At 42.0% G+C, this 24,053-nt stretch overlaps 1 protein-coding gene across 1 annotated transcript; it reads left to right on the top strand.

The window, feature by feature from the left end:
* Window positions 1-5,369: 5,369 nt before the first annotated feature.
* Window positions 5,370-11,780, top strand: LOC115138918 (extracellular tyrosine-protein kinase PKDCC-like). The gene is made up of 7 exons (XM_029676100.2): window positions 5,370-6,010; window positions 6,713-6,829; window positions 8,160-8,431; window positions 9,187-9,266; window positions 9,613-9,720; window positions 10,547-10,723; window positions 11,019-11,780. The coding sequence occupies exons 1-7, from the start codon at window positions 5,414-5,416 to the stop codon at window positions 11,123-11,125; spliced, it is 1,458 nt and encodes a 485-aa protein (XP_029531960.1). The 5' UTR covers window positions 5,370-5,413; the 3' UTR covers window positions 11,126-11,780.
* The last annotated feature ends 12,273 nt before the right edge of the window (window positions 11,781-24,053 follow it).

Below are 24,053 nucleotides of genomic sequence, written 5' to 3'. Positions count from 1 at the left end.
GCCACCGCCTTGATGTTAGTTGAGAACGACAGGGTGTTGTCCAGGATCACGCCAAGGTTCTTAGCGCTCTGGGAGGAGGACACAATGGAGTTGTCAACCGTGATGGCGAGATCATGGAATGGGCAGTCCTTCCCCGGGAGGAAGAGCAGCTCCGTCTTGCCGAGGTTCAGCTTGAGGTGGTGATCCGTCATCCACACTGATATGTCTGCCAGACATGCAGAGATGCGATTCGCCACCTGGTCATCAGAAGGGGGAAAGGAGAAGATTAATTGTGTGTCGTCTGCATAGCAATGATAGGAGAGACCATGTGAGGTTATGACAGAGCCAAGTGACTTGGTGTATAGCGAGAATAGGAGAGGGCCTAGACATGATTTTAACATCTCTACAAACGTCAAAGTGTTTTCTATCCAATGCTACCAATTATATGTATATTCTGGCTTCTGGGCCTGAGTAACAGGCAGTGTACTTTGGGCACGTCAGTCAGGAGGAAATGGCGAAAAATAGACCCTATCCTTAAGTAGGCCTAGAGATGTAAAGTACTCAGATTGAGCTTCAATCTTCCCATTGCCATTGGAATCTCATATGACAGATACAAAACTGGGTTTATCATCTACATTGCAAGCCAGTGTTGTAGCTACATCCAGTCTGTAAATAAGCTGTGAGGTTTGATCACGTCTTGAGGCTAATGCCCCCAGCTCGCTAAAGTTGCTATATCCCCAGCCCACCTATAGCTTTGTCTGCTCCAGATAAGGGGTGGATCTGAACTGACACCCATGGTAATTTCCCGTGGCAGATCTCTTCCCAGTGATTTGTGATATGAGCAATTTTTAAAAATGATTTTACAGCTCAAGACTGAGTGGAAAGATTTCCATAATTGGGAACATTTGTATCGTTCTCCCCTAAGGCAAGATGTTGCTTATGACAAGAGATAGGAAGATAAATGGGCAAGGAATACAAAAAGGCATGCTCTCAGAATTATTGTTCCCAAATGACCAACCATATTATATATTTCAGTAAGGAAAGTGTGAACTGTGAACATTTCACAATGAATCATCTAATCTGAACTTCGGTCTAGGATCGAGAGTAATGGTTAATAATCAGCTATGTTACATGTTTAATGCCATTAAACCTATGGTTAGTGCTTCCTAACAGAACTGCTGGGCTTTCATTTAAGTAGAGATCCAGTTCATTTCTCCAGCACTGGCAATTGGCTAGCTGTTTTTTCTCTGCCACTGTACCCATCAGAAGATTAGGCCATTTTGCTGAGGAATACTGTACGGTGCCAGTCTGATGCCCATGAAAAATGCCATCTAAAACAGACAACATTTGAAAAGTGTGCCACTATGGTTATTTCATCCATCTGCATGAAGATGTTTACATTCATTATCTCTCAATTAATTATTAATTATATTTATTTTATATGAATTAAGAAATCAAATGTTACTGTTAGTTTAGATTTGATCATTTTCAAATGTTCAATGTAATGTCTGTGACACTGGTGTGTGCAAAGGTGTCCTCAGACTAAAGTCTCTCCTTATCTATTTTCAACATTAATTTATTTAATAACATGCTAAATTAATCCCCTCTGAAAAAGGTATAGGAAACTGCCAAAATAAAGAAAACAGCAACATAAATTGTCTTGACGTTGTGCCACCACAAGCCGCCAGAACAGCTTTAATGCACCTTGGCATAGTGTCTGGAACACTATTGGAGGGATGCAACACCATTCTTTAAAAACTTCTTATGGTATAGGGGACGGTTGCGTCCCACGGGCAAAAAACAGGGGTAATGCAGCGCAGCAAATAAAAAAAAATTATATAAAAATCTAACTTTCATTAAATCACACATGTAAGATACTCAATTAAAGCTACACTCGTTGTGAATCCAGCCAACATGTCAGATTTTAAAAAGGCTTTTCGGCGGAAGCATAAGAAGCTATTATCTGATGATAGCCCAATAGTAAACAAAGAGGGTAGCATATTTCAACCCTACAGGCGCTACACAAAACTCAGAAATAAAAATACAAAACATGCATTACCTTTGACGAGCTTCTTTTGTTGGCACTCCAATATGTCCCATAAACATCACAATTGGTCCTTTTGTTCGATTAATTCTGTCCATATATATCCAAATGTCCATTTATTTGACGCGTTTGATCCAGAAAAAAACAGCTTCCAAAAAACGCAACGTCGCTACATAATATTTCAAAAGTTGCCTATAAACTTTGCCAAAATATTTCAAACTACTTTTCTAATACAACTTTAGGTATTTTTAAACATTAATAATCGATCAAATTGTAGACGGGTCTATCTGTGTTCAATACAGGAAGACAACAAACCAACGCTACTTTTCACATCTTGCGCACTCTCAACAGTGTTACCAAGTTCCTAGATGGCCTACTTCTTCATTGCACAAATGAATAACCTCAACCAAATTCCAAAGACTGGTGACATCCAGTGGAAGCGGTAGGAACTGAAAACAGGTTCCTAAGAAATATAATTTGCCAATGAGAACACAGTGACCAGACAGAGACCAAAAAAGAAAGATTCTGAACGGTTAGTCCTCTGGGTTTTGCCTGCTACATAAGTTATGTTATACTCACAGACATGATTCAAACAGTTTTAGAAACTTCAGAGTGTTTTCTATCCAAATCTAATAATAATATGCATATCTTATATGCCTGGCATGAGTAGCAGGAAGTTGAAATTTGGCACGCTATTTATCCAAAAGTGAAATTGCTGCCCCCTATACCTTAAGAAGTTTTAACAAGAAATTCCATAATTTGGTATTTTGTGGGTGGTGATGGAAACGCGGTCTCAGGCGCCACTCCAAAATCTCCCAAAAGTGTTCTGGGTTGAGATCTGGTGACTGAGAGACACACGCACACCCTTTAAACCCCCTGCACTCCTTTTGAGACCCCTCTTTCAATGTCACTGAGATCTCTTCTTCTAGTCATGGTAGCCAAAATAATGGACAACTGTGCATTTTTATACATGACCCTAAGCATTAGGCTATGGAATGTTAATTGTTTAATTAACTCAGGAACCACACCTGTGGAGGCACTTGCTTTGAATATACTTTGTATCCCTAATTTACTCAAGTGTTTCCTTTGTTTTGGCAGTTACCTGTATATTACTGTTAGACTACTAATCACCATATTTTGTGTACTGTTCGACACACCAGCTTTTGGTGCTTTACTGCCACCTGTTGAACAATACTTGCATGTGTCTGTATTTATTCAGTTGTGTGTGCGCACGTCAGTCGGTCTGAGCATACATTGCAATGGGGTCTTTGTGTGACAGTATGTGTTTTTATTGACATTGTCAGGGAGCTCCACCAGTGTAGGAGATGCAAGCAGTGTTTATACTGGCTGTAGTGGCAGTCCCTATGGGTGTGCTGCTGTCAAGAACCATGGCATGGATGTCTACTGGAAAGACACACTCAGAACTTATCGACCGCCTGAGAGGTATGAGAGACTGATGTCAGTCCTTGGCTCCGTTCAGCAGGACACAACTTTGTTGAATGTTCAGATGGAAACATGTTACCTGTGGTTCTCAACCTTTTTTGGTTACTGTACCACCAAGTACCCCCTCATCCATTTTACCAGTAAGCCTATGGTCTCAAGAGTCTTCTCAATTAGCCCCTGGGGATAAGCCAAGTACCCACAGGGGTACTACCCCTGGTTGAGAACCACTGATGTAGACCAAACATGCCTCTCTGGCATGTAGAGTAGGAAACATACTATTGCAAGAAGCAAACAGTTTTTTTTATTTTTTTACTGTTGAATATTGATGCCCATATCCTGCTAAAAAGCCACTGTGTTCAATGTGTGTGTGCATGCGAGCATGGTCGCACTCTTCTTTTTTTGCCTAGGCACTGGTGTACCACACACACCCGCAGCCCCCGCAAGGTTAAGGGGACCACAGGAAATTAGCTGTAGAACCGCAAAATGTTCTGTCAGCTTCATGGCAAAATGTGTAGAAAAGCAGGAAATTAGCTTTAAAGATGTATAATTCTCTCATCCTCATAGCAAAATGTGCAGAAAAGACATGACATGGTCTCAGAGATCTACGGACAATTCCTTTGGTTTTTGCTCTGTCATGCACTGTTAAGTATGGGACCTTATATAGACAGGTGTGTGCCTTTCCAAATCATGTCCTACTACTCTGCGTCTGACAGACACGGCGGTTGGAACCAAAAATCTCTAATTTGGTCTAATTTTATCTGACCAAAGGACAGATTTCCATTGCACATGTTTCTTGGTCCAAGCAAGTCTCTTCTTATTATTAGTGGGCTTTAGCTGTGGATTCTTTGCAGCAATTCTACCACGGAGGCCTGATTCTCCTCTGAACAGTTGATGTTGAGATGTATTACTTGAACTCTGTAAAGCATTTATTTGGGCTGTAATTTCTGAGGCTGGTAACTCTAATGAACTTATCCTCTGCAGCAGAGGTAACTCTGGGTCTTCCTTTCCTGTGGCGGTCCTCATGAGAGCCAGTTTCATCATAGTGCTTGATGGTTTTTGCGACTGCACTTGAAGAAATGTTCAAAGTACTTGAAATTTTCCGAATTGTCTGACCTTCATGTCTTAAAGTAATGATGGACTGTCATGTCTCTTTGCTTATTTGAGCTGTTCTTGGCCATAATATGGACTTGGTTTTTTACCAAATAGGGCTATCTTCTGAATACCACCCCTACCTTCAAATTTTAGAAGGAAAGAAATTACACAAATTAACTTTTAACAAGGCACACCTGTTCATTGAAATACATTCCAGGTGATTACCTCATGAAGCTGGTTGAGAGAATGCCAAGAGTGGGCTACTTTGAACAGTCTATATACATGATTCCATACGTGTTATTTCATAGTTTTAATGTCTTCACTATTATTCACAATGTAGAAAATAGTCAAATAAATAAAAACCCTTAAATGAGTAGGTGTGTCCAAACTTTTGACTGGTACTGTATAAGCTATTCTGTTTTTTATTTGTAATAAATTTACAAACATTTCTAAAAACGTTTTTTTGCTTTGTCATCATGGAGTATTGTGTGTAGATAGATAGATGAGTGAAAAAAATCCTTTAATCCATTTTTAGAATAAGGCTGTAATGTAACAAAACGTGGAGAAAGTGAACGGGTCTGAATACTTTCAGAAAGCACTGTATACCTAAAGGGTCCAAAAATCTAAGTCAAGTAGCTAAATGATCCAAGGTATCTTAAAATAGTTCCATATGTTCCAAATTACCCTGCACTAGCTAAATCAGGGGCAGGATTGTACTTTTAAGGGAAGACACGCCTCTGGGGCGTGCCACAAGAGGTGAAAACTACGAGCGCAACCTTTCTCTCTTGTCATGACTACAGAAGAGGTCTTCCTCCGATTGAAGTTCAGTGCGTTTTCCTTCGACCCGCGCACGAAATGTCAACGATGGGCAGCTCTCTGTGCGCCGCGGCACTTTTAGCTTTTCTGGTCTTTTCTTTAAGTATTTTTGTGAACAGTTGGCACTTCAGAGTTCATAAAGGAATTTTTACCAATGGAACTATTGAGGATGGTTTTGTTATGGAGCGTAAAGGATTAGTTCGAGAACTCAACGAAAGACGCAAGGAAATTCTTCCTTTCCTCATTTCTTCTGGGGTAAAGAGTTTATTGGATGAATCGGGACACTTTGGGCAGCACAAATCATTTGAAAGTAAACATTTGGATGTTAGTTTGGAGAATGAGAGTGACGTTTCCAGTGGATCTATTAGAATGAATAAGGATCATATTGGCTGTGATCAGCTTGTTGATATGAAAGCTGTGGATATCCTTGGCTCGGGCTATACCAAAATAGTACTTAAAGTTATGTTATCAGAGGGACAGTATGTGGCATTGAAAACTGTGTACGATCAAGGAACTGACATGGGGAGATGTCTCGAGGATTTTAAAGACCCCTTGGGCTGTCACGAGCTTGTGTCTTTTAAACTGAAAAAAGAAATAGTTTTATTGCAGAGACTGCAACATCCAAACATCATAAAGGTACGTGAATAAAGTATTATTCATTAAATAAATAATTAGCCTAAGGTAAACAGTAGAATATAACTTTATTGATCTCCAGGGTGTATAGACTAATCAAGGTGTCAGAAGCTTACATACATCACAAACACACAACATAAACGTTACAGACAACATGGCCTACAGTGCTAGAAACCATTGATGTGACTTTGCTGTCTATTTAAGGAGGTAACTGCTTCCCTGTGCCTATATGCTCTGCTGCATGTGGAATATTGATGAAAAGCCTCACTGCATCTGTAGGACCTTCCCATGTAATTCAATTACACCTCTTGAATCTCCCCTGATCTTGAGTCACAGTTCTGCACCAGCAGCTGGAGGAGATACAATGCCCCTTTCTATCTGTTAACCTAGAATAGGTGTAAAAATCCCCAAAGTCTATTTAATCAATCCATTACGGGCAAATGTGCAACTTGAATGTAAACAATCCTAACCTGTTTACAGGCTACCGTGTAACACAGTTTAATGAATACCTTTATGAACGCACCTATTCACTGTAATAGGCCAGAGTAGAACACCACATTGTACTGGTTTGTCCTGAGAACATGTGTTTTGATATTATTATGCTGCGCTCACATAATTTTATCCCTATGCTTTACTAGTTTACATTCCCGGTGTCAGGTTTACTGTGACACTAATAATGCAGTATAACACATTTCCTTTCTGCAGCTCCGAGGCCACTGCGAGGACAGTGTGGGGGCAGGAGGCATCACAGCCATCCTGGAGCAGGGCTTCCCACTGCAGATGATCCAGCTCCTACAGAGCCCCTGGGAGGAACGATTTCGGGTAAGAAGACCACTAGGCCCTCTGTCTCTCTCTGATCTCTCATCACACACACACACACACACACACACACACACACACACACACACACACACACACACACACACACACACACACACACACACACACTTAATCTCCCTCTCTCTACCATGCCCCTCCTCCTCCACATCCCTGGAGAGAGTGTTAATCAGGAGTGGCCCACCCCCTGGCTCCCTCTGGGGCATACCTGGGGTGGGGATGGGAGGGATGGGGGTGGAGAAGGAGCTGCTGTTGGAGGATGACATTCTTTGCCTGGAGTGGATTAACCCAGGCCCCATCTCCATTCCAACTGAGCCTGATCAAATACTCTGAAGGACAGATGTCTGCGTTTAGGCGGATCTCGAATGTCGGTCCCCTCTTCTCATGCCTTAAGCCCTCTACTATATTCTAGTGTGCGTAGTACGTACTGTGTGTGTGACACTGATAGTGTGTGTGTGAGGGAGCATGCATATGAGTGTGCATGGGTATATGTCCAGAAGTACATAAGTGTTCCTGTTTCCTTCAGACCAAGTAATTTCAAGCATCCACGAAAGTGAGAAATGAGTAACAGTGAGCAACAGTTAGGGGTGAGGTGTTAAAGGAACACTTATTTCAACGTGCCTGGTCTCTCGGAGCAAAACGATTCACCGCTGTAGTCATTCAAAAAGGTGTTTGGTTTCATCCACCTCTGTTTTTTATAGCGCTGCGGCTGCACTGAGAGACGTTCAACAGACTCGGCGGGTTACCTAATGTCCCAACTATGTTTGCAGCGTGACAAAATCATTTTCTGCCGCGTCAACGCATGGCAAATGCTACCCGTTTCATTTCTTTGTGGGCTGTGCCAACACGATGCTTGTTCCACCGCTTTGTTTCATCTTGACAATTCTTCTATGGCTCATGTTGTACAGGGATGCAGTAACAAGCATAGATGTGATGTGACGCAGCAACTGCACAAATGTTCTGAAAAAGCAGTGTGATACAAGAAGAGTCTTTGTGCAATATAATTCGTTTTCTTCTTCTTTCCTTTTTTAGAGTGGGTAACACGTTACAAGATGTTGCCCATAAACCTGTGTAGTAACCCTTTAATTACACTTGTAACAACAATTTATTACAATGTATTTTCTTGCACATATTTTTTACATACCACAGGACATAGGCGAAAGAGCAGACAGTCACAATAATACTATCACATACGATGACATCATCCCCATATCACCAAGTACATATGACATATACTGTACATGTCAATGGACAACAGAGTAGACAATGGCAACCATAATGTCAACAACATCCAACCTGTACATTTTTCCCTCAGGTTTGTTTGGGCCTGGTGAGGCTTCTCCACTACCTCTCCCACTCCCCTCTGGGCTCAGTGGCTCTATTGGACTTCCAGCCCCGTCAGTTTGTCATGGTGTCTGGGGAGCTGAAGCTCACAGACCTGGATGATGCTAGCGTGACGGAGCCTGCCTGTCAGATGGACCAGGACTGCATCTTACAGTTCCCCCTTCGCAACTTCAGCCTGCCCTGCTCGGCCCAGGGAGTGTGTGAGGGCCTCAACGAGATGAGGAATCTCTACAACGCCTACAGGTAATATAGCTGCACTCCCATTGCTAGGCTAAATCTGGGTAAAAAAACAGAGCCATTTTCAAGTGTTTTGCCAGGTTGGTGAGATGTCATTGCTGCACTCCTAGGGATAGTTTCCCAGATCCAGATGAAGCCTAAGTTTCTGCTAGACTAAAAAACATGCTTAACGGAGTCTCTCCAATAACCAGGTTTCCATCCAACCATTTCATGCCGGGACAATTTTATAAATGCCGACAGACAATTTGTTCGTTCGACATGGTTGGATATTTTTCCGTCTGTAAAATTAATTATGCGAGAAATGGCAGTGCAAATATTGATACAATAACCATCATATCAAAGTAAACTTGGAGTCACGCGATGGAAATCATGCAGTTCATGAGGCTATAGATCAAATAAGGGTGGTGAAATTGCAATTGATTAGCTTGATGGAATTTAACCGCAAAAGTTATTTTTATGTGCCCTATGTCATCATGCACATACTTTTATCCATAATAAGTCAGTTTGATAGAAACACATCTCTAGCTGTGGAAAGTAACATTTGTCCTACATTTTTTTTTTAAGCATTGGAAAGGTGGGTGAGATGTGTTATAGCTCGCTTTGTTCTGTGACACTGCCATTTTGTAGGCTACATATATTCCCTCGTGATTCTGCCAGGTTTACTGCACGCTTGGTTTAATAGTGTGATGAAGAGTCAACATTTCATGAAATATGTGACGGGACTTGTCTAAATGAGAAGTGTTTCTTTTACCCTGCCTCAGGTATTTTTTCACCTATCTGCTGCCTCACCAAGCCCCGCCTGCTCTGAGACATCTGGTGGATCACATCATGAACTCAACGGGTGAGGACTGGAGTAGACTGAACATGACCCGCCATTACTATTAATAATTTGGAAAGACCAAATATGGCCCTTTCATATGTCATGTTAAAACCTTGAGTTTTTCCCTAACCATGTGCGCCTGACTAGGAAAAACTTTAGGCCCAAGTTGGAGTTGGTCATACTCTTCTATGTGAACAATACCATTTCCCCCACATATGAACATAACTAGAGTCAGGTGTTATGACCGACCACATTAGCCTGACCAGGAAAAACAAATTGTTTACCTATGACCAAGCGTGTGACCAATTCCAGGGGTGTTTCCACTCATACCTTTTCTGTGCTGACCAGTTCCGCTGTGTTTCTCCAGGAGAGCTGAAAGGGGATGTGAATGACACGCTGGAAGCTTTTGAAGACATGTTCCATCTGTACAAATCCGGCCTGCACCTGGACAACATGCCTTCGTCAATAATCAGAGGTATGAAGTGAACCCCTTCTTACCACAGTCTCCTGTTTTCTTTGATTCTTTGGTCTAAATGGCTTTTACAGTGCTCCAGACTGGCCCAGATCCTGCAGCTGTTTTTTCAAGCTGCTCAATGGTTTATACGGCTACATTATGAGTAGTAATCATAGTAAGCTCGGGAAGTGGATTGATTGGACTGAGTCTGGAAATATGAAGGAATGCTTTAGACCAACAGTGTTGTGATATATTAACACTGTAAGCTGCTAGGTCACGGCAAAGCAGTTCACAGTTCCTTTTTAGAACTCTAGTTCTCAAGTACGTGTCTTCAGTTACAGGCAAAATTGATTCCTGGGCCTATAGATCTCATGAATGGTATGTTGACTTAGAATTTTTTGAGTATCTGGAACTACATAGACAGAGGATATACATGGGAGACTCACATACATCCAAGACTTAAAATAAAACAGATAAACCCAATGTCTTCCCTTTTTCCAGATGATTTTCTTCTACTGAGTGTTTACATTTACATTTAAGTGTTCTTATAAAGAGCCTTCTGTTTGCCGCACTAATGCCCCAACTGGAGCGGTTGTTCCCCTATTAATATGCCCCTTCCAACATTTTTAACCCCGGCCTTGTAGGTTTAGGTGAAGGAGTACCAATGGAGTAACATGACACCCCTGCCATCTTCCCCTCACTGTGAATGAGTTGACTTCTATTCTGATGTTGGGTCGGAGGGGGTCAGGCGCTCCTAATTTGCAGCCCATGAAAATGTTTAGCAGATGAGTTTGGCTCAGGCCCCACAACGTCTCTGAAAGACTGGTGTTTCTTCTCCCCCCATTAGATTATGAAGTCATGAAAGGCATGAGCACCTCTGGAAATATGGAATACAGATGCTGGCCCTCGTACAACCACCAAGGCTGCATGCTGTCGGTGCACAGCGACAAGGAGGCGGCCTTTATCTGTAACTCCCTTCCTCAGTGCACTAGCTTCAGCCTGAGCGACCAGAGGACTTGGACAGGTTAGTGTCACTGACTGTCAGCCTTGAGGCATTGACCGAATTGTGGTTGTCATCTCGAGTGGAATTGGAAAATGATTTATCTTTGGGAACTCCTAGTTGTCATTAATAAGCATGCCTAAAGCATTCACATTTAAACCCCTTAATACTTAAGTAAACTTTTATGGGTGCTCTCTTTATTGAACATTTGACCTTTAAACATGATATCAAGCTCCAGTTGACATGTACTGTAATTCTGAGTCACTGAAGAACTTTACTTTGGCATTTTTGCTATTTCTTTGCCTTTGCTTGTCTGCAGGACGGCTCCTCGCCTCGTTCCAAAGTGGTTTCAGCCATTTGGTTACAGATGGGAACTCGGAGGTGTATTTGAAAAAGACAAAAGCATCACCAGGAACTACGGTGTAAGGAGTGGGACAACGGGAGTTGGGGAATGCAGGGAGGGTGTTTTTGAAGCGAATGAATGAATGTGATATATTTATAGGGCTTTTGCTCAGTGGCTTGCTTGATCTGGCTGCCAATCCTGCATGCTGCCAATAATTATTTAAAGGGATTCCCCATCAGATATAATTATGAAAAAATAGTGCCCTCACTGTTCAGTCTCCCCTCTCTCTTTATTTGCATTGTGTGTTGTGTTTGCGAGGCTACATTGGTCCAGTGGTAGGACTCGAAACCCCACTCTGACTGTTTGATGCCTGGATGAGAAAAAAAACAACTACACTTTGATGTTAATGCGCCATGAAACTTTGTGGCTTGGCGTAGGGATACGGGTTTGTGCATTGAGGGCTGCACATGGTAACAAGCATATAAGTGCTTACATCACAGCAGTTGGCCTAGATGATTACAACCATTCCAGTCCCCAATAGTTGTCTTTGATTTTAATGCCAAATTAAGTTAATGCCATATGTGATGTTAAAATATAATTATCATTACATTGTTTGTGTATAATATGTACACCTTGTGGGTGTGAACCTGTTTAACTTTTTCAATGAAAGGGATTCTGTTCAATGACAATTCATTCTGTACTTGACATTCTGTACTTTGTTATTATGGTTGTTTTATATTATAAATACTTTAATATATTTTGTTGTTTCGGAGTCTGTCTTTGTGAAACAGTATGCAATTCAAATGCTAGGATTAATTTGAACTAATAGCATATTCTATTCTTGTTAGTGACAATATAGGAATTGATCTGCTCTATACCCTACTCCAACCAACCAATCACACAATGTGTGGGCATGTGTATGCACTCCTTTCAGCCCTCTCTTCCCACAATCTGTTACCCATTTCAAAGGGGGGAGATCCCAAGCCATACTGTGCTCTGCAAAGTTTACAAAAGCCCAGGGAATGCATGCCAATAATCACTTGCCGGGTCATTATGGGGCTTAATTAATAAATGTAAATGTTCCTTGTTTTCAAGCTCTTTCTCATGGAACAGGCCCATAATACAAAGGAGCACTAAGAACAATTCAAAGTAAATCTCCTTTTAGCACACGAATGGGACCAACCATCTGCCCTGTTTTGGGGAGTTCCATTGAGGTGTGTGGGTATTGATGATATGCAGAGCCAGAGATAAGCTAAAATAGCTACAGCCTGGGGTTGGCCTGGTAGGTCAGGTTCTGGAGGGCTAAGGTGGGGGACGGGAGTGTCTCATTGTACCCAACCCTGGACCCCTACAGTCTACGTCAGAGGTGGTTGAATTGATAAGGCCTTGGGGAGATAAGCCTACTTGAATGACTGACTGGGCCACTGCTATCTGGACTGAACTGAATGTAAAGTAGTACTGAATATACTGTAGTACTTGGCTGCGTTCAGCAGGGCACAACATTGTTGAAGTGAGGTCTCAAACTCCCGGAGGAGATGGCTGCCATTTTACAGTGCCCTTAACCAATTAAAATGTTATTGGTCACATACACATGGTTAGCAGATGTTAATGCGAGTGTAGCGAAATGCTTGTGTTTCTAGTTCCGACAACAAAGCAGTAATATCTAACAAGTAATCTAACAAAAATCACAACTACCTTATACACACAAATGTAAAGGGATGAATAAGAATATGTACATATAAATATATGGATGAGTGATGGCTGTGCGTCATAGGCAAGATGCAGTAGATGGTATGGTATACACATATGAGATTAGTAATGTAGCATATGTAGACATTATTAAAGTAACTATTAAATCCATTTATTAAATGTATTAAAGTGGCCAGAGATTTGAGTCTATGTTGGCAGTAGCCAATCTATGTTAGTGATGGCTGTTTAACAGTCTGAAGGCCTTAAGAGAGAAGCTGTTTTTCAGCCTCTCGGTCCCAGCTTTGATGTACCTGTACTGACCTCACCTTCTGGCTGATAGCAGTGGCTCGGGTGGTTGTTGTCCCTGATGACATTTTTGGCCTTCCTGTGACATTGTGTGCTGTAGGTGCCCTGGAGGGCAGGTAGTTTTCCCCCGGTGATATGTTGGGCAGACAGCACTACCCTCTGAAGAGCCTTGTGGTTGTGGGTGGAGCAGTTGCCGTACCAGACGGTGATACAGCCCGACAGGATGCTCTCGATTGTGCATCTGTAAAAAAATGAGTGTTTAAGGTACCAATCCAAAATTCTTCAGCCTCCTGAGGTTGAAGAGGCGCTGTTGCACCTTCTTCCCCACGCTGTCTGTGTGGATGGACCATTTCAGTTTGTCCATGATGTGTATGCCGAGGAACTTGAAACTTTCCACCTTCTCCACTACTGTCCCGTCAATGTGGATGGGGAGGGGGGGCTCCCTCTGCTGTTTCCTGAAGTCCACGATCCTCTCCTATGTTTAGTTGACATCGCGTGAGGTTAGTTGCACGGGGGGGTCGAGACCTAGGGTCTCGAGCTTAATGACGAGTTTGGAGGGTACTATGGTGTGAAATGCTGAGCTGTAGTCAATGAACAGCATTCTTACATACGGTAGGTTGTCTCTTGTCCAGATGGGATAGGACAGTGTGCAGTGTGATGGTGATTGCGTCATCTGTGGACCTATTGGGGCGGTAAGCAAATTGGAGGTGATATGATCCTTGACTTGTCTCTCAAAGCACTTCATGATGACAGAAGTGAGTGCTACGGGGCGATAGTCATTAAGTTCAGTTACCTTAGCTTTCTTGGGAACAGGAACAATGGTGGCCATCTTGAAGCATGTGGGCACAGCAGACTTGGGATAGGGATTGATTGAATATGTCTGTAAACACACCACCCAGCTGGTCTGCGCATGCTCTGAGGATGCGGCTAGGGATGCCGTCTGGGACTGCAGCCTTGTAAAGGTTAACACGTTTAAATGTTTTACTCACATTGGCTATGGTGAAGGAGAGCCCACAGACTTTGGTAGCGTGGCACTGTATTGTCCTCAAAGTGAGCAAAGAAGTGGTTTAATTTGTCTGGGGGCAAAGACGTCAATGTCCGCGACGGGGCTGTTTTTATTTTTGTATTCCGTGATTGACTGTTGACCCTGCCACATATGTCTTGTGTTTGAGACGTTGAATTGTGACTCTACTTTGTCTCTATACTGACGCTTTGCTTATTTGATTGCCTTGCGGAGGGAATAGCTACACTGTTGGTATTCGGTCATGTTTCCAGTCGCCTTGCCATGATTTAAAAGCGGTGGTTCGCAGTTTCAGTTTTGCGCGAATGCCAGACCACATCTCCCCATGCACTTGCTAATGAACTCGCTCACCGAGTCAGCATATACATCAATGTTGTTGTCAGAGGCTACCTGGAACATATCCCAGTCCACTTGATCGAAGCAATCTTGAAGCATGGAATCTGATTGATCAGACCAGCATTGGATAGACCTGAGCATGGGCATTTCCTGTTTTAGTTTCTGTCTATAGACAGGGAGCGACAAAATGGAGTCATGGTCAGATTTGGTCAGGGAGGGTGGGGGAGGGCTTTGTACAATAAATGCAACCTCGGGATATATGGTTTCCAGTTTACTTAGAGTCCAGGGAAGATCTTTCAGGGCCGCCGAGGTATCTGCTTGGGGGGGATATACACGGCTGTGACTATCATCGAAGAGAATTCTCTTGTTAGATAATGCGGTCGGCATTTGATTGTGAGGAATTCTAGGTCAGGTGAACAAAAGGACTTCAGTTCCTGTATGTTGCTATGATTATACCATTAGTCGTTATTCATAAGGCATACACCCCCGCCCTTCTTCTTCCCGGAGAGATGTTTACTTCTGTCGGCCCAACGCAAAAATAATCCAGGTGGCTGTGCCGACTCTGACAGTATATCCCGAGTGAGCCATGTTTCTGTGATGTCTCTCTGGAAGGCAACTCGTGCCCTAATTTCATCCACCTTGTTGTCTAGAGTTTGGACATTGGCGAGTAATATGCGGTGGATGATGTGCTACCTATGTCTGACCAGTAGGCCACTCCGTCTGCCTCTCCTGCGGCGACTGCATTGTTTTGGGTCGTACTCTGGGATAAGATCCCATGTCCAGGGTGGAGGTCCGAACAAAGGATCCGCTTCGGGAAAGTCGTATTCCTGGTCGTACTGTTGGTAAGTTGACGTCGCTTTTTTATCCAGTAGTTCTTCCCGGCTGTATGTATTAACACTTGAGATTTTCTGGGCTAACAAACAAAGTAATAATACATAAAAAAACAAATTACTGCATAGTTTCCTAAGCACCTAAAGCGAGGCGACCATCTCTGTGCTATTGTGTGTGTTTGTCTGCGTTATTTGTAACTTATTTTGTACATAATGTTTCTGCCACTGTCTCTTATGATATGAGGTGTGTGGGTATTGATGATATGCAGAGCCAGAGATAAGCTAAAATAGCTACAGCCTGGGGTTGGCCTGGTAGGTCAGGTTCTGGAGGGCTAAGGTGGGGGACGGGAGTGTCTCATTGTACCCAACCCTGGACCTCTACCGTCTACGTCAGAGGTGGTTGAATTGATAAGGCCTTGGGGAGATAAGCCTACTTGAATGAATTTGATTTGATTTAAGCCACATCAGGCCCAAAAACGTTATTTTTGTGGCCTGCTGGTTTGAGACCATTGATGTTTGAGACCACACTGTGTTAACAAACGTCCAAATGAGCTTCAATGCCATACAACACTCCTTCTGTGGCCTCCAACTGCTCTTAAACGCTAGTTAAACTAAATGCATGCTTTTCAACCGATCGCAGCCCGCACCCACCCGCCCAACTAGCATCACTACTCTGGACGGTTCTGATTTAGAATATGTGGACAACTACAAATACCTAGGTGTCTGGTTAGACTGTAAACTCTCCTTCCAGACTCATATTAAACATCTCCAATCCTAAATTAAATCTAGAATCGGCTTCCTATTTCGCAACAAAGCCTCCTTCACACATGCTGCCAAACATGCCCTCGTAAAACGGACTATCCTACCGATCCTCGACTTTGGCGATGTCATTTACAAAATAGCCTCCAACAGTCTACTCAGCAAACTGGATGCAGTCTATAACAGTGCCATCCGTTTTGTCACCCAAGCCACGAACTGTATGCTCTCGTCAGCTGGTCCCTTGCTACATGTTCGTCGCAAGACCCACTGGCTCCAGGTCAAATTTAAGTCTTTGCTAGCTAAAGCTCCGACCTAATCTCAGCTCACTGGTCACCATAACAACACCCACCTGTAGCACGCTCTCCAGCAGGTATATCTCACTGGTCATCCCCAAAGCCAACACCTCCTTTGGCCGCCTTTTCTTCAAGTTCTCTGCTGCCAATGACTGGAAGAAATTGCAAAAATTGCTGAAGTTGGAGACTAATATATCCCTCACTAATTTTAAGCATCAGCTGTCAGAGTAGCTTACCGATCGCTGCAGCTGTACACAGCCCATCTGTAAATAGCCCATCCAACTACCTACCTCATCCCCATATTTTTTTTTATTTACTTTTTTTCTGCTCTTTTGCACACCAGTTTTTCGACTTGCACATCTATCACTCCAGTGTTAATTTGCTAAATTGTAATTACTTCGCTACTATGGCCTATTTACTGCCTTACGCCATTTGCACACACTGTATATAGATTTTTCTATTACGTTATTGACTGTAGTTTTTTTTTCCGAACTGCTTTGCTTTATCATCTTGACCAGGTCGCAGTTGTAAATGAAAACTTTTTCTCAACTGGCCTGCCTGGTTAAATAAAAAAATATATAAAAATTGTAAATAAGAATTTGTTCTTTACTGACTTGCCTAATAATAAATGTTAAATAAGAAAATGTAGAGTGTATATGCCTCTCTGACATACAGGAAATATGTAAGCTCTATTCATGACTTATCAATTGCAACGTTCCACAATGTTTGCCTATTTATATGTAATTTTTATTTAACAAGGCAAGTCAGTTAAGAACAAATTCTTTTTTTTTTACAATTACGGCGTACCCCGGACAAACCCTAACAACGCTGAGCCAATTGTGCGCCGTGACAACAGTACATGGGCCTGGTCTTCTGGAAGGACAGTCCTGAATCTGATATAGTCAGGTGTTGTTCGTTGTTTGCCAGATGATGATCATGCCTCAATGTCTTCACTTTCACCAAATGACAAGAAAGAATTTTAGGACCCCTTTAAAAATACAATGCATTCGGAAAATATTCAGATCTATCTACACACAATACCCCACAATGACAAAGCAAATAAAGATTTTTAGAAATGTTTGCAAATGTATCACAAATAAAAAACAGAAATAAGTAATTTACATACAGTACCACTCAAAAGTTGACACACTTACTCATTCAAGGGTTTGTCTTTATTTTGGACTATTTTATACATTGTAGAATAATAGTGAAGACATCAAAATTATGAAATAACACATATGGTATAATGTAGAAACCAAAAAAAGTGTTAAACAAATCAAAATATATTTTATATTTGAGATTCTTTAAAGTAGCCATTCTTTGCCTTGATGACAGCTTTGCACACTCTTGGCATTCTCTCGACCAGCTTCATGAGGTAGTCACCTGGAATGCCTGGACTCCGGGATGCTGGCCTTCTAGGCAGAGTTCCTCTGTCCAGTGTGTGTTCTTTTGCCCATCTTAATCTTTTCTTTTTATTGACCAGTCTGAGATATGGCTTTTGATTTGCAACTCTGCCTAGAAGATCAGCATCCCGGAGTCGCCTCTTCACTGTTGACGTTGAGATGGGTACTATATAATGAAGCTGCCAGTTGAGGACCTGTGAGGCGTCCTTTTCTCAAACTAGACACTAATGTACTGTCCTCTTGCTCAGTTGTGCACCGGGGCCTCCCACTCCTTTTTCTATTCTGGTTAGTGCCAGTTTGCGCTGTTCTGTGAAGGGAGTAGTACACAGCGTTGTACGAGATCTTCAGTTTCTTGGCAATTTCTCGCATGGAATAGCCTTAATTTCTCAGAACAAGAATAGACTGACGAGTTTCAGAAGAAAGGTCTTTGTTTCTGGCCATTTTGAGCCTGTAATCGAACCCACAAATGCTGATGCTCCAGAGACTCAACTAGTCTAAAGAAGGCCAGTTGTATTGCTTCTTTAATCAGACAAGAGTTTTCAGTTGTGCTAACATAGTTGCAAAAGGGTTTTCTAAACAACAATTAGCCTTTTAAAATGATAAACTTGGATTAGCTAACACAACTTGCCATTGGAACACAGGAGTGATGGTTGCTGATAATGAGCCTTTGTAGATATTACATTTGAAAAATCTGCTGTTTCCAGCTACAATACTTATTTACAACATTAACAATGTCTACATTGTATTTCTGATCAATTTGATGTTATTTTAATGGACAAAAAAATAGCTTTCTTTCAAAAACAAGGACATTTCTAAATGACCCCAAACTTTGAACGGTAGTGTGTGTGTGTATGTGTGTATTTAATTATTATTATTTATTTTTTACATGAACCGCCCCAGGAGAAGGCTGCATTTTTCAAATTCTCCATAGGGATTGTCTGTTTCCTCCCTTTTTCTGCTTGTTGTTTGTTTAGCTTGAATTATACATGGTTTCAAGGTCGAGCTCTGGTCTTTTGGTGTAGAGCTTGAAAAGTGACTTCATTTTAGGAGGTTTTTTGGCTGGATCATGTCCACAAAAAAAAAGTAAGATAATGATTCATTTAAACCCGTCATACAGAACGTCTCTGTTCGAAACTGACAAATTAGTATTTTTCAGGGAGATTGCTTACTTTCCTCCATTGCTGCTGCTTCAATTTCCAGTTTCGCTCAACTTGTTTCCATCGTTTTTATTTTTGACCTCCATCTGGACATAATATGTTCAGAAAAACAACTCATCAGCAGTCGTGAGACGTGTGAAGGGCATCGGTGAGCCTCGTTCGTTTTGGGTTTTGTCTGTTCTGAGAACTGCTAGGGGTTGAGTGAGTAGCTCTGAGGGCCATGTACTGAGTTCACAAATCGTGCTGTTATGTAGGGAGTACACTCTTTGAAATAGAGTGAAACAGGGATGTACATAGCTGAACTTTTTCCAATAAGAACACAGATTTTTGTTTTCAGATGTAAAATGTTTGGCAACATTGTGCCCTCCTGAACGTGACTCTGGGCTATCTGCTGACAGAGCTGTTCCTTTGAGTAGCCATATTGAACTTCGCAGGCCCGGGGAGAGAGAGAGGGGCCATGGATCATGTTTTTAAAGCCCCCAAGTTAACCCCCAGCCAAAGGTTTATTCCGCCTCCTATACCCGTGGAGCTACAATGGAGCCAAGGTAGCGTTTCACCATGGCTTCCAGTGACTATGCCCGTGAACCATGAATGGACTCAATCCACCAAAGGTTCAAAACCTAGCTCTTAAAAATTTCTTGAAACTGAGATGGCTGGGACTCAGTAAGGACAGCCCTGAATCTCATTCAGTTAACATATCCCCATGTGCACTTTCAGTCCGTGCAAGATCAGACGTTTGGGCCTGGATCAGCTTTCCTTTTGAAGCTTCTCTCCCTCTCACCCCCATCTCCCCCTGAGCCCATCCATCACACTGGAGCTCCAGCAGCCTCTCCTCCCCACCCTGCACCTCTCCCCAGTCCAGCACCTCTGTAAGTCATCCGTGACTGCCTGGCCCTTTCTACTGCAACCGAGGACCTGAGGGCAGGACTGGGAGAGGGGGAGTGGAGGGGAATGGATTCTGGCTACAGGAGTGGCCCGGTCTTGTCACTGCTGGAGTTAAAATCAAAGGCCGTTGCCTTTTGTTCTGGGGTCTCATATCCATTCTCCTCTTGTATCTTCACAGCCATTTCTCAGTGGAGCCAAACCTCCAGGAGCCCAGGACAGAATTAACATGTTCCAATATCCACACTAGGGTATTAATTAGAATGCATGGCCACTAGCTACATAGCTTAGTAGTATGCAAGTCTAGATATTGAAACAGTCACAGTCAGTTTCAAATTGATTAGGGCCTTTTGGTTAATTCTATTTGTTATTCCAAACTAAAAGGCCTACATACAGGCGAAAAAAAGTCATTGTCTACTTGATTTCACTTGTCTGCAGTATGTAGACCTCCCTTTGACCTTTAGCAAGTGCAGTTTACTACTCTATAAAGATACGCTTTGCGTCAAAGGAAAAGTAACACCTGGAACCTAGTCATCAGCTTGGCTTATTTGTTACTGTTTTAAAAGCTATTTTACATGCCAAGAAAGTGACACAACCAGAAGAATACATTAAAATATTATAGACGGACATACAGTCCGGTGCCGTAGGTGCCGTATTCATATTCATTTATTTACTTGTTTTGTTTGTGACTGTGCTCTGACACGCCAAATGTTGGGTTCAGAAACGCAACCTTGTTGACACCGTTAAAACCAAGGAGAGACCTGTAAAACGCTGTGAACAGCCACAAGTCCCTAATTAGCGTATTGCCTCATAAAACAGTTAAGGGAATCAATGAGGTGCTGTAAAAGTTAGCACTATTAGGAGTTAATTAGGGCATACAGTGCTGCATCATTAACATATTGCCAGTAAATGTCCATCAGTAATATCAATTCAATACAAATCCTTGGCTGGTTACCTGTGGTAATGAATTATGGAGCTGGCTTACTTCAGGCAGACCATTAGAAATGTAAACTAGTAGGTAGGCTGTAACTCTGATGCAGTAAACACACAGTTTTTACAGTTCCTTTACAAACCTGCACCGTAATTCCCCTTTAAAGTGCAAGCAAACATAATAGTGAGAAAAAAAATGAGAAGAATCATTCCATATATTACACATAATTATATTTTTGCTGGCTGCCCAACTAAATTCTGCCCCAAAGTTAATTTGCACAGCATCATCTAATAACTTTGATATTTGTCAGATCAAATGTATTTTGCGTAAGTGGAGGAAGCAATTCGGGGTTGTGGAGTACATTACTTCCATTGAAAGTAATCTTAAACAATTAGAGAAGTAAAAACAGTCAGCGCCAATCCAAAACATTGTCAGCAAAGAGGGTTTGAGGTGGGGATTATGTTTGGGAGAATTTTTGTAAACAGGGGTTGGAGATCAAAGAAGAAGGCTGGTGTGGGATGGTGATTTTGGTCAGGGTCTTAGCAGGGCCTGGAGAGAGGGAGCCAAGCTTGGAAGAGACAGAGCTGCCCAAAGCGGTCACAACAGACTGCCCCTTCCCCTTCCACTTCAAAACACAACTCAAGCCAGCCTAGAGAAAGTAGGCTACTCATTCTCTGCTGTCGTTTAGGGTCACAGAATTGGTTTGAAGTGGTTGACAGAATGTATTCCTTTCCTGTCTCTCTAAACGTTATCTTTGGCGACAGCTCTCCCCTGGCCTCCACAGAAGTGCTGACGGGGAACTCTCTGACCCTAGGAGTACACGTTTGAACTTCCTCAAAAATAAACATCACGGTGACAGACCAAACACGGCAACCATTATTTAACACAAGACATCATGTCAGCTGAATGCACCAACAATCTTTCACCTACAAGTGACACAGCAACATACTTTTGTAGCTCAAAATAGAAGTAGTTAAGTGCATAAGGACTTCAGGGTCAGGGTTAGACAAATCTCCATATGATTTTGCCTCAATAGACTGATAAGATTTTTTTGTGAGTACGTTATTGTAAGTCACCTATGAAATATATTGCAGTGTCAGTCTCTACTAACCCATTTCATTGCACCTATTCAGTGTAAGTGACAACATATGTTTTTTCCTAGGTTTGCCAGTCAGCACTGTACTGTGATCACCTTAGTCCAACTTAGGCAGCCCAGCCTGGATAGAGTCCAGACACGCTCCAGGTCTTGAAGTGTCAGGTAATATGTAAAGCTTCACCTAACCTCATATCACCACCTCTTCCCTTGCAATCTTGAACATGCTGCAGTAGACTGGTGATGAAACGTGATATGGGGCCTGAAGGAGTCCTAGGTATGTTACCTATCAAATCAAAGCCTATTGGTCGCGTACACAGATTTGTAGATGTTATCGCAGGTGGAGCGAAAGCTTATGTTTCTAGCTCCAACAGTGCAGCAATATCTAGCAAAACAATAACAATACACACAGTGGGATTCAAATGGATTTAATAGTCATTTTTTGTTAATGATCTACAGAAAATACTCTGTAATGTCAAAGTGGAAGGAAAATGAACATTTGTAAAACATTTATAAAAATAACACCGTAATATATATATATATATATTTTTTTAAATAGTTTTTACCACTAATATATTTTGATTAGATAAGTACATGTTATTAACTTTTTTGGTTACTACATGATTCCATATGTGTTATTTCATTGTTTTGATATCTTCACAATTTTTCTACAGTGTAGAAGTGGGTCTAGGGTGTCAGGTAAGGTAGAGGTGATATGATCCTTGACTTGTCTCTCAAAGCACTTCATGATGACAGAAGTGAGTGCTAAGGAATGATAGTCATTTAGTTCAGTAACCTTTGCTTTCTTGGGTACAGGAACAATGTTGGACATCTGGAAGCATGTGGGGACAGCAGACTGGGATAGGGAGAGATTGAATATGTCCGTAAACACTCCATCCAGCTGGTCTGCACATGCTCTGAGGATGCGACTAAAGATGCCATCTGGGCTGGCAGCCTTGCAAGGGTTAACACGCTTGTCTTACTCAAGTCGGCCACGGCGAAGGAGAGCCCAAAGTCCTCGGTAGTGGCCGCGTCGGTGGCACTGTGTTATCCTCAATGCGGGCAAAGAAGGTGTTTAGCTTGTCGGGAAGCAAGACGTCGGTTTATCTCTAGAATAAACTGACAGATTTTTATAAATTTGTTTTATTTATTTTGCTAATTAGATTTCCGCGGTGGCGCGACATAGACTCTAGGGGGTTAAAACTTCTTCGGGATCGGTGTCACTTCCACGGGATGGTTGAGCTAACATAGGCTAATGCAATTAACATGAGGTTGTAAGTAACAAGACACAGACATATCTGATATTGGCAGAAAGCTTACATTCTTGTTAATCTAACTGCACTGTCCAATTTACAGTAGCTATTACAGTGAAAAAATACCATTCTATTGTTTGAGGAGAGTGCACAATTTAGAATATGAAAAGTTATTAATAAACAAATTAGGCACATTTGGGCAGTCTTGATACAAAATGTTGAACAGAAATGCAATAGTTCATTTGATCAATCTACAACTTTGCACATGCACTGCTGCCATCTAGTGGGCATAATCTAAATGGCACCTGTGCTGGAATAATACATGATGTCCTTTCTCTTGCAAAAAAAAGATGGTACAGAAAAAATACACAAGAACGGTTCGTTTTATCTCTGTTTTAACTTTCACCAGATCTGTTGTTTTACTCTCCTACATTCCTTTCACATTTCCACAAACTTCAAAGTGTTTCCTTTCAAATGGTATCAAGAATATGCATATCCTTGCTTCAGGGCCTGAGTTACAGGCAGTTAGATTTGAGTATGTGATTTTCAGCTAAAATTGAAAAAAAGGGGCGGATATATATTTTACATTTGAGATTCTTCAAAGTAGCCACCCTTTGCCTTGATGACAACTTTGCACACTCTTGGCATTTTCTCAACCAGCTTCATGAGGAACCTGGAATGCATTTCAATTAACAGGTGGGCCTTGTTCAAAGTTCATTTGTGGAATTTCATTCCTCCTTAATGCGTTTGAGCCAATCAGTTGTATTGTGACAAGGTAGGGGTGGTATACAAAAGATGGTAAAAGATCAAGTCCATATTATGGCAAGAACAGCTCGAATAAGCAAAGAGAAACAACAGTCCATCATTACTTTAAGACATAAAGGTCAGTCAATCAGGAACATTTCAAGAACTTTGGAAGTGTCTTCAAGTGCAGTCGCAAAAAACATTAAATACTATGATGAAACTGGCTCTCATGGGGACCACAACAGGAAAGGAACACCTAGAGTGACCTCTGCTGCTGCGGAGGATAAGTTCATTAGAGTTAACTGCACCTCAGA

The sequence above is a fragment of the Oncorhynchus nerka genome, linkage group LG12 (assembly GCF_034236695.1).
Source record: "Oncorhynchus nerka isolate Pitt River linkage group LG12, Oner_Uvic_2.0, whole genome shotgun sequence".
NCBI classification, from domain to species: Eukaryota; Metazoa; Chordata; class Actinopteri; order Salmoniformes; family Salmonidae; genus Oncorhynchus; species Oncorhynchus nerka.
Note: the sequence above shows the minus strand (reverse complement) of the source record. Positions and strands in the feature narration are given on the sequence as shown.

What these genes read in the sequence shown, in the direction of transcription:
- LOC115138918 (XM_029676100.2), top strand. Translation starts at nt 5,414, where the DNA reads ATGTCAACGATGGGCAGCTCTCTGTGCGCCGCGGCACTTTTAGCTTTT. An exon ending in GCCTTCGTCAATAATCAGAG is followed by an intron (nt 9,721 to 10,546) that starts GTATGAAGTGAA and finishes TCCCCCCATTAG; the next exon opens with ATTATGAAGTCATGAAAGGC. An exon ending in CGACCAGAGGACTTGGACAG is followed by an intron (nt 10,724 to 11,018) that starts GTTAGTGTCACT and finishes GCTTGTCTGCAG; the next exon opens with GACGGCTCCTCGCCTCGTTC.